This window comes from Oryzias latipes, chromosome 1 (assembly GCF_002234675.1).
Source record: "Oryzias latipes chromosome 1, ASM223467v1".
In the NCBI taxonomy this organism is placed as follows: domain Eukaryota; kingdom Metazoa; phylum Chordata; class Actinopteri; order Beloniformes; family Adrianichthyidae; genus Oryzias; species Oryzias latipes.
The window spans coordinates 1,093,236-1,104,046 of NC_019859.2; the positions used below are offsets into that span (position 1 = coordinate 1,093,236).

Here is a 10,811-nt window from a genome sequence, read left to right on the forward strand (position 1 = left end):
TTCTATGGTGTCACATGAAGATCTAGAACTTCTTATTCACACCTTTGTTTCTACACGGCTGGACTTCTGCAACCGTCTGTTTCCTGTCTGAATCAGGAGCCGTCTCTCCTGCAGCTGATCCAGAACTCCGCTGTGAGGATCTGGACCAGCACCAAGAAAGAGATCCCACCCCCCGATCCTCAAAGATCTTACTGCTGACTCTTAGGGTCCTCCTTGTTCAGGCTCCTCCATGTCTGTGATCTGATCGCCCCCTACAGGCCATCTGGTGCACTGACGTCTGTGGATCAGAACCTGCTGATGGTTCCTCACACACGGTTCTGGACCAGAGGACACAGAACCTTCCTAAACTCTGGAATGAGCTCCGTTGTCCCGGCGTTCCCTGGACTCTGAGAAATCTTTTAAAGCTTTTTAGCTGAAACTGTTTTTCTTTGGGATGATTGTTTTACGCTTTCGTCTTTTCTGTTTCTATGTATTTATTAAAGGAGACACAGACATAACATTGACTTTCTGAACTATCAGTGGTGAGACCCTTTCAAAGTAAAAGCATGTCACACTTTATTCACAAGTTTGTTTATTTATAAACATCAGTGTGGAACAGAAAACTCTCATCCAGCCTGACATGACTCAGCAAAAAATAAATTAAGATTTCCAACAGAACTAAACTCAGGTGACACACAAACACACACACACACTCAAATATAAACACACACACACTGAGACAGCAGTGTGAATGAGTGGCCGATGCATTCACACACACACACACACTCACGCACGCACACACACATGAACACACACACACACAAAAAGCTGAACGTCTTCAGGAAGTGAAAGTGCTGAAAACTTGAGTGCAAATATTAGAAAGAGATCCTGCAGGCCCCGCCCTCACCGGTCACGGCCCCGCCCCCACATCTGTCAGCCCCGCCCTCGCCGGTGACGCCCCCCCCACGCCTGTGACGGCCCCGCCCCCACATCTGACAGCCCCGCCCTCACCGGTGACGGCCCCGCCCTCACCGGTGACGGGCCTGTCCTCAGATTCTGTTGAAGCCGCCCAGCAGATTCCTTCCTCCAAGCATCCAAACAAAGTTCCCTCCCCCCACACGGAGGGGCGGGGTCTGCGGTGTTGGGGGAGGGTTCGAATCCCCTCCTCCCTCCTACATGCTGCCGGAGCAGCCGTGTTTGGGCCTTCAGCTGGTTCATCTGGATTTACTCCTAAGTCTGGGCTTCCGGCAGCGAGCGCCCCGCCCCCCCCAGCCCGTTTGCGGCGCCACACAGGAGTCCTTTGGCGACCTTTGATGTGGGGGAGGAGCTATTGCCACTTATCGTCCCGTTCAGGTTGCGGTGCGGCCGCTGCAACGAGGCGCGCCGTCTGGGGCCGGGCACGGCGGCAGAACCGCGGAGGCACGCCGACGGGAGGCTGAGCCCCACCCAGCAGCAGCTGGGACAGGAGACGGCGTCCTCCTGCTCCGGGGAGTCGCAGGGTCGAACACGGGCTCCGCCGCCACCGTTGGAGACGGCAGCCCCGCCCCACTGCACCTGCTGACCAATCGCTACGGCAGAGCCGTTGTTGTTGTCCAATCGCAGCAGCGGGGACAAAGTGGGCGGTCCGTTGGAAATGGGGCGTCTCCATCCGTTGGTCAGAAAGGAGGCGGGGCTTGGTTTGAGAGGGGTGGAGTTCAGGATTCTGTGGGCTGGGTCAGGTGAGCGGCTGACGTCCATGGGTTCGGTCAGGCAGACGCTCTCCTCTTCCTCCTCCTCCTCTTCCTCCAGGCGCTCCAGAGACACCATCTCCAGCTCCACAGGAAGGCCAGAGTCGTCGTCCCCGCCCTCCTCCTTCAACAAGCCCCTCCTCTCTGCGTCTCCATCCACCCCCCCACCAACCCCCACCTTCCTACTGTCCACTGTGCAGTCTGCGGGGAAGGGGGGGGTCCGGCCCATCTCCGGGGTGCAGGGCAGAGACTGGCACCTCCTCTGTGGCCCCCGTCTCTCTCTGAGGAGGTGGGGGGAGGTGCAGGGATGCGCCGGCAGGGCAAAGGTCAGGGAGATGACCGACTTACTGGGCGTGTCCAAGAGTTTGCAGCGGCCCCCGTTTAGGTCCCGCCTCAGAGAGAAGGGGTTGACCCGTGCAGGCGTCCCCAGCAGGGGGGACGTCAGGGAGCTGGGGGGCAGCATGTCCGATTGGCTCCTGGAGAGTCCCGGACGCAGCTGGGCGCGGTCCGTGGGGGGGCACGGAGAGCTGCGGCGCCGATACGGGCTGACCTCCACCGCCACGGGCTCTGAGGCGGAGAAAACACGAGCATCAGACAAACGCCAACCGCTGAGACCTGGACCAGAGGCCCCGCCCCCCCAGAGACATCTACAGAAGAATAAACAGCTGATTATCTGTTGGTCAGAAGAACCGTTCTGGTTCTGATCCGGTTCTTTAACATCTTCTTGACAATTCAAGTTATAAACGGACCAATCAGATGCCTCAATAAAAGTGGGCGGAGCCTGCTGATTTTGGTTTAGGTTGTTTTCAAGTGGTAGGGGCGTGGCCTTTCATCAAGCTCCATCCTGATTTGAGAGAGTGGTTGCCATAGCAACACTGACACAGACCGACTCCGACCAATCACAGACGGCGTCTGGCTTCAACACGGCGCCGTCCGTAAAAATGGTGACAGAGTTGACTTGTAAACGGTTTTCTACACTCAGTCTAGTTCTCAGACACCGACATCAGCTGTGGTCTAGCGTCTGCTCGCGGTTCAATTCCCCTCAGGCGCCTACAGAACAGGATCTTCATCACGGTTTCCTCAAGACCTTTCAGAGTCACTGCAAAGGTTCTGACTCGGTTCTGAGTCCACCCACGGAGCAAACATCCAAACCAGAAGGAGGAGGGGTTTACCGGCTGGAAGGCGGCGCTCCTCCGGCCTTTCCATGTCCTCCAGAGACCAGACGATGTCAGAGAAGGAGGGGCGGCTCTCTGCGCTCATCTGGAGGAAAGAACGTCCTTCAGCTTTTATTCTGAAATCCCAGACGCTCGTCTTCCTGCGGTTTTACTCACGTTACAGCAGGACACGGCCAGGCCGAAGAACGCGGCGGGACAGTCTCCAATCATGTTCCTGAAGGTCTCCACGTCCAGACCGAAGTCCTGCAGAGACCAGGACGCCGGCGTTCAGCGCCATGTTTGACAACACAGACGACTAACGGTCAGAGATCAATGATCCTGAAGGCTGACCATAACATTTGATGTTTTCATTCATAAGGGAGGGGTCAGTCCCCACGCCGACCAGCGGGGGCGCCACGGGTCCTACCTCAGTCCTGGGTAAGACATCCGGGTCGGCTTCGATTCGGGCAATAATCTCACACAGGATGATGCCGAACGCGAAGACGTCCACCTGAGCAGAGACGTGGGGGGGTCACGATCCAACACAGAACCAGACCCCCAAACTAAAACTACATCCTCAGAACCCTGAAACTGAACCCAGAACCTGAACCCAGAACCCTGAAACCCAGCTGGTTTCTTCAGTTTTCCACAAACCTTTTCATTGTAAAGTTCTCCTCTCAGAACTTCAGGGGCCATCCAGTACGGAGAGCCCACAACGGCCAGAGGCTGCTTCTCCTCGGGGCCGCTGAAACACAGACAGACAGTCAGACAGACAGGCAGGCAGGCAGGCAGACAGACAGGCAGGCAGGCAGGCAGGCAGGCAGGCAGACAGGCAGGCAGGCAGACAGACAGACAGGCAGACAGACAGGCAGGCAGACAGACAGACAGTCAGACAGACAGACAGGCAGGCAGGCAGGCAGACAGACAGGCAGACAGGCAGGCAGGCAGACAGACAGACAGGCAGACAGACAGGCAGGCAGACAGACAGACAGTCAGACAGACAGACAGGCAGGCAGGCAGGCAGACAGACAGGCAGACAGACAGACAGACAGACAGTCAGACAGACAGGCAGGCAGGCAGGCAGGCAGACAGGCAGGCAGGCAGACAGACTCTGCACAGGTGTTGTAGTCCAGGTGAGGCCTGAGAATCATGAGGGTTCACTCACAGGTGCATGATGGGAATGTTGACATCAAAAGCCCCCCCACCCCCACCCACCTGTAGTCAGGGATCTTCTCTGCCAGACCAAAGTCTCCGACCACGGCGGTGAACCTGCCGTTCTCACAGCGGACCAGACAGTTCTGCGGGTCAGAGGGACGCAGGTTAAAGACGATCGGGACGTTTTCATGACGGGGTCAGAGGTTCAGATTAAAGGTGGAGGTTAGAAGATCCTGAAGAGATAGCTGCTGGTAAAACCATCTGACATGACCTTCATCAGGACGATGGAGGACGGCAGGAGACAAGATCGGCGTTTGGGGGGAGGTTACAGCAGAACCCCCCTCAAACACTTTGCAGAGATTTAAAGAATTTATGAGAATTTGTTTAGAAATTCAACATTTTTGTTTTGGAGTTGAACTCAATGACCTCCTAAAACCTGAACCTCAGGCGTCGGGGTCGTCCTCTTCCTCACCTTGGAGGTGAGGTCTCGGTGGAAGATGCCTTTGCTGTGCAGGTACTGCAGCCCGCGGGCGATGTCCTGAGACAGGCCCAGCCTGACCCCCCAGGACAGGAACAGGTCGCTGTCCAGCAGCTGCTCCAGGTTCCCCCCGTTGATGTACTGCAGAGGCATCAAACTGGTTAAAGGAGCCTCACAGAGGAAAGGAACACGGATGGAACACGGATGTTCCTGCTCAGGACAACAGGTCACCAGGATGACCAGCGGCGAGCGGCTTTCATTGTAACCAGCAGAACGCCGTACCTCAGTCAGAGCGTGGAGCTGACCTTCATGGACACAGACGCCCAGGAACCTGAGGAGACAAAGAGCAGCCTGAGCACCTGCTGCTGGCGCCCCCTGCTGCCCAGACGCCCTCAGCGCCAGAGGCTGTGGTGAGTGATGGACGAGGGCGGAGCCTACCGGAGGATGTTGGGATGGCAGAGGCGGTTCATGAGCTGCACCTCCCGCAGCATGTTGGCCTTGTTGCTCGCCAGCGTGTTCATCTTCAGCGCCATCACCTGGCCTGTGATGCGATGCTGCACCTGTGGAGGACAGAACCGGGATGAGGTTCTGCACAGATCCTCCACAGAACTTTGAGGGCAGAATCCTGACCCGGCAGGTCCATCCTGACAGAAATCCGACCCGTTCTGATCAGTGGCAGACGGGACGGTTCAGAACCGACAGCAGAGGAGAAGAAGGTGGAACCGCGTTTTCACCATCCTTTTATTTTGAAAAGCAGAGCAGGTTTTGTGGATCATGCTGTGTGCAGCTGTAAGCAGGACACGCACACACACACAGGTGGTTTGGCTAAATGTGTGTGTGAGTCCACACAGCATGTGTGTGTGTGTGTGTGAGTCCACACAGCATGTGTGTGTGTGCGTGTATTATTAGCGTAGCTCTAATAGGCTTTCTAGATTTCCCATCACTCTTCTTGATCTGCACAAATCCAGTTTGCCATAACCATCACCCCACAGTGCACACTTGTCAGTACGCATGGGCGCACGCACTCACACACACACACACATACACACACACACGCACTGCAAAAACACTTGTTCCTGCATCACAACCTAAACGTGATCCTAAAAGCAGTCTTTTATTTTGTTAGACGACCGGACAGCAAGCCCCTGACTTCCTGTGGTGAGGTGACGAGCACGCCCCGAAGACGGCGCATGTGTCCGAGCGTGCACGTACACAGTGGCGTGCACACATGCGGGGGGGCTAATCAGCTTAGTCTGGACAGAGAGTCCTTCAGTCAGGCTGTCAGCTAACACCAGCAGACAGTCTGTGCACACACACACACACGTGCACACACACACGTGCACACACACACGTGCACACACACCCACACACACATACCCACGTGCACATTTTAAATTGATCTGTGTTCTCCCCATCAGTTATAAAGACATGAAAGAACAGGTCAAAGTGTCTGAGAGCTTCAAGGCCTGTTCACACCGGGACGAATTTCGCCGGCGATTTTCGCCGACGTTTAACGCCTCGTGACTAAACAAAGGGCACCAACGAGAGTGTGCACACCGACGCGAAAAAACGCGACGCGTTAAAGCGTCAAAAAAAAAAAAACGCCTCGGGTTCGTTTTTTTTTTTCGACGCGTCGCGTCGAAATCTACTCGACCAATGAGAATGGCGCTTTTGCTCACGTGTCTGGAGCTTCTGAAGTTACAGTAAAACACAACTTGGGGGCGCTCAAACACAAAACTGCCTTGCTGAGCACACATACCAGCGAAGAAGATAGACGCCAAGTAGCGTCTACACTGCCGCGAAGCAATAATGACGGACATTCTAAAATATCCCCGAACCAAGCACCAGTTGGAGCTACTGGTGCTTGAAATATTCATGTTTTCGTTGTTTGATTCTGACAAGCGTGTAAATACTTGCTCTCTTCTTCTGAGTGAAAAGCGACTTTAAGAAGCGTAAAGTTGCGCAGCGCCACCTTGTGTACAGGAGTATTTCTGTTTTACATTAAGCGCCATCTAATGTCAGGGAATGAAATTGCATGTTCAATCCACTCATCGTCAGCGAAAATCGCCTGGGTGTGAACACAAAAAACGTGGCGAAAAACGCTGGCGAATAACGCCTGGCGAATATTCGTCCCGGTGTGTACGGGCCTTCATCCTGATGAAGATGAGGCTCAGTTTAGTTTAATGCATAAACGGCTCAACTTTAATTTTAAAGTTTGTTTCAACATTCATGTCATGAAGTTAAAGTCAAACTTTACGTTTGATGATATTGTTGATCTTAATGAAATAGATTTTAAACGTATTTTCTGATCTTCAGTCAAATGTTCATGTTTGGTCCTTTTTGAGGAACATTATCTGGACTCTGAAGAGGCGGAACGTTCTGCTGATCCAGAGGAACGTCTGGATCTGCACGTTTCCATGACGACTGCTGTTGACGAATTTCCTCTGCTACTGTTTTCACCTCATTTCAATGATGTACATTCAGCTGACAGACTAGAAGACACTAGAAGAGGTCTCCCCTCTGGGAATCCTGACTTCACAGAAGGAGGTCCGTCTGGTTCACTTCCTTCTGACGCTTTGGAGGTGAGGACGGTTTCCTGAGACCCCAGCGTGTCCGTCAGCACATGAGAGCGTTCCTCCCGTGTTTCAGCAGCATTTCTGCAGGACGCTAAACACGAGAAACGCTGCAGCAGCTCCACACGCAGACATTTTTATACTAGATCACGTTCCGAGAAACGCTGCAGCAGCTCCACACGCAGACATTTTTATACTAGATCACGTTTATGGTGACGTCAAAGTCAGCCAGGAAGAAAACCTCCAATGACAGCAGAACCTGAAGCTCTGAGGAGACGCCATGGTTCCCTCTGACCTCTGACCCCACTGACCTTGAAGACCTCTGAGAAGAAGCCCGAGCCGATCTTCTCGCAGAAGAAGTCGTCGATCCGGGCCAGGCTGGACACGGCGCTCCTCAGGGCCCGGTAGGAGGAAGGCCGGATCCGGTTGGGAGCGTGGATGCTGTGAAGGGGGGGTTCATCCGGCCCCTCCTCCGGGTCACAGAAGCAGCCCTCGGCGTGGTAGTCCATCGTTCTGGCGGGTCGCCGCCCCGCAGAAACGGTTTTCTCTCCCGTAGGGGAACCAGAACTCCTGTTAGACCAGAGTAGTCCTGTGGGTGGTGGGCCTGCCCCCCATCATCGGGTCTGAAGGGTTTCGGTTTGATGCAGCACCGACCCGATCATTCAGTCCCTGTTCTTCTGGTCGTCCTTAAATGATCACCTTCAGCATCCTGACCAGAACCTCTCACGGTCTGACGTTTCCAGCTTCTCCAGAACAACAGAAGTGGCTTCCTGTGCGGGTTTAAAGATTCCCACGGTCCCTGAAGGCATCCTCAACGGGTCCAGGTTCGGTCCCGTTCATCATCCCGGTATTTCACCACATGCACCGACAGTAAGATGAAGGATGCCACGAGCGGGCCACGTTGGGGTTCCTGCAGGGGAGATGCAGAAAGGCTGTCAACACTGGACCGTACCACTGCACGGGAGGGGGGTGGGCTCTACCAACAAACGCGGATTTAAGGAGGAAGCCGCCATTTCAGCCAGTAAAACCCTTTCTTAGGCAGACCAGACCCCCATCTGCTCGGTCTGGAGTGACGCTGGGGAGTCATCCCGCGCGGGATCCACCGAACCCGGAAGAACCGCGCGGATCAGCGATGATAACGGGCCTCAGTCGCGCTCACCACTGATTTACTATTTACTACACACAGGGCGAGTGAACCGTTTTAAACACGGGAACGGATTCAATCAAAAAGTTTCATTTCGAATTACATTTTTCGTAAATCGAGTTTTTGTTTATAACGGGGGTTGTCGTCGGGACGCGTCTTAAAGCGCAGTGCTGCTTACCGGTGTCCTCGCGCCCACTTCCGGTCGAAAATGGCAGCGAAAAGATGTTTTTTGAAATGGAATTAAAAACAGAAAACGTTTCTAAACTCCTCAACTGCGGAGGAAGCTCCTAATCCCGTCAGGTTTGTGCTGCCCACCGCTGATGGGACGGCGACCATAATGACACAGCCCGGAAACAAGCTTCCGCCCGTAGGAACTATAATTTCCGGTTTGGAACTTCACAATAAAAACCCGACGCATGATTTGTCCTCTAATTTAATTGAATTTAACTTTAAATTATTGTATAATGTTTTGGTAGTAAACATCTTTCTATTAAAACTTAAATGCGAAAATTAAAATATGTGTCTTGTGTCTTTATGACTGCTTAAAGTCCCACACCGACCATCTCCTGATCTGTTTCCAAAGCGTTCCCAGCGGCCTTTTCATGATGTTGATGCTGTTTTTACCCAAAATAATTTTTTATAGTTGTATTCCTTCATCATAAAATTGAACAAAAACGTTCAAAAACACAATTTTCCTTTTGGAGGGTTTTTAAGTGCATTGGCCTTCGCCCACAAGTGGTCGGGATAGGCTCCAGCACCCCCGTGACCCCGAAAGGGATAAAACGGCAGAAAATGACTGACTGACACTGCTGTGCTAGTTGTATGTTAGTAATGACACTTCAGGTTTTAGGGAGTTTGATATAAAGTCTTAATAATGCAGTTTTATAAATATTACCAAAATTATTTAAGCAGATTTTGAACAATTTTATTACTAAACTGAATTCGAATGTTTTTTTTTTTTTGGTTTTTTATTTGTTTTCTGAGCTTGTTTTCCAGATTAATATGGACTGCAATGTTTTTGCAACAAATCAAATGTTTCTCTTTTTTTCCCCAAACATTGGAAGATGTCAAAGTGTGATTTGTTTTTGGTGGAATAACTGTTTCTGCATTTAAAACCCAAGAACTCCAGAAGAATACAAATATTTTAATGCATTTTTTTCTTATAATGCAAGCATTTTAAAAGTTATTAAAACTTTTTAGTATTTTGAAAAGGACGTTGGGGAACTTCCTCTGTGTTTCTGCCTCACTTTTCTTCGTTGACAGTTTGCGCATGCGCGCCGGAGTTGAGTGTGCGGCTGTGATTGAAGCAGGTGAAGAAGGCGGAGCCTAAACCTGACTCGCTGAGCTGGAATCAGCAACAAAAACAAATGAATGCAGATTTACAGCATTAAACCGACCTCAGACCAGCAGCTGGAGCCGGAAGTGATGCACTATGACGTTTATTTTGAAGCGTCGGTTAATTAATACATTTTCAGTCCACCCCCCACCCACTGACACCGTTTTGTTTTGACGTTGGAGGACGTGATGAGGGAAGGTTTTTTCCCCAAAACTTTATTTAAAAATACAAACAAATTACTGTCGTCAAACTGTACAACAGTAACTGTACAGTTCAGAGCTTTAAGTTATCTTTATAATTATAGAATATACAATTTGTTTTTTAATAAGAAGTTCCTTTAAAAGATAAAATGTTCTTCATGTTTTTTAGATGTTCTATTATTCTTTAATGCGGTTTAAAGTCCTAAAGGAAAACAGTAAAACAAGACTGGGAATTGAACCATTTTACATTTGTGGATGTGGAATTTTCCAAAGACAATAATCAGTTTAACAATAAAAATGACATCTTTTGATAAACCATGAAAATCAAAATATGACATGACATCACCTACTATATTGAAGCTTAGGGGAATAATTACAATTTTCATTACATCCATTGTACATAATTCTCCACAGAGAGAAGATGGTTGCCGGGCCAGGGGGGCTCATTCCCCCAGCTTACATTAATACTATATTGTGTTCATATTAATATGCTTTTCTATTATTATTAGTAGTACCATCCACTAAAAGTACCATAGGTGGGGTGGTGTGCAGACAACAATTTGGTCCTAAAAACCTCAAAAACAACAGAAGTGATCGTGGACGTCAGGAAGAAATCCGATCTGCAGTCCATTGTCATTAATGGAGTGGGGGGGGGGGGGGGGGGAGCCAAGCTTCAAGTACCTTGGTGTGCACATTGATGAAGACCTCTGATGGAGCTCAAACACCACAGAGGTCATGAAAAAGGCCCAACAGCATCTTCACTTCCTGAGGATCCTCAGGAGGGTCAACCTGCAGAGAGAGCTGCTGGTTTCCTTCTACCGTCGCTCCATTGAGAGTCTACTAACATACTGCATCTCTGTGTGGTTTTCAAGCTGCACCATGGCACACAAGAAGGTCCTACAGAGGGTCATAAACCCTGCCCAAAAGATCATCGGCTACCCTCCTCCCTCACTGAAGGACCACTACAGCACCCGCTGTCCGGGGAGGACACACAACATCATGAAAGACTGCACACACCCAGGACACCGGGTGTTTCAATGGCTGCCCTCTAAGGGGGCTGAGGTC

The 10,811-nt window shown here is 51.2% G+C and overlaps 1 protein-coding gene across 1 annotated transcript; it reads right to left on the reverse strand.

Annotated features, from left to right (window-relative positions):
• Positions 1-538: 538 nt before the first annotated feature.
• Positions 539-8,630, reverse strand: LOC101158994 (dual specificity testis-specific protein kinase 2). The gene is made up of 11 exons (XM_011488760.3): positions 8,389-8,630; positions 7,378-7,976; positions 4,932-5,053; positions 4,776-4,824; positions 4,488-4,634; positions 4,076-4,158; positions 3,515-3,605; positions 3,288-3,371; positions 3,038-3,124; positions 2,879-2,966; positions 539-2,273 (listed from the first exon to the last, which is right to left on the reverse strand). The coding sequence occupies exons 2-11, from the start codon at positions 7,573-7,575 to the stop codon at positions 1,210-1,212; spliced, it is 2,013 nt and encodes a 670-aa protein (XP_011487062.2). The 5' UTR covers positions 7,576-7,976; positions 8,389-8,630; the 3' UTR covers positions 539-1,209.
• Positions 8,631-10,811: the final 2,181 nt, after the last annotated feature.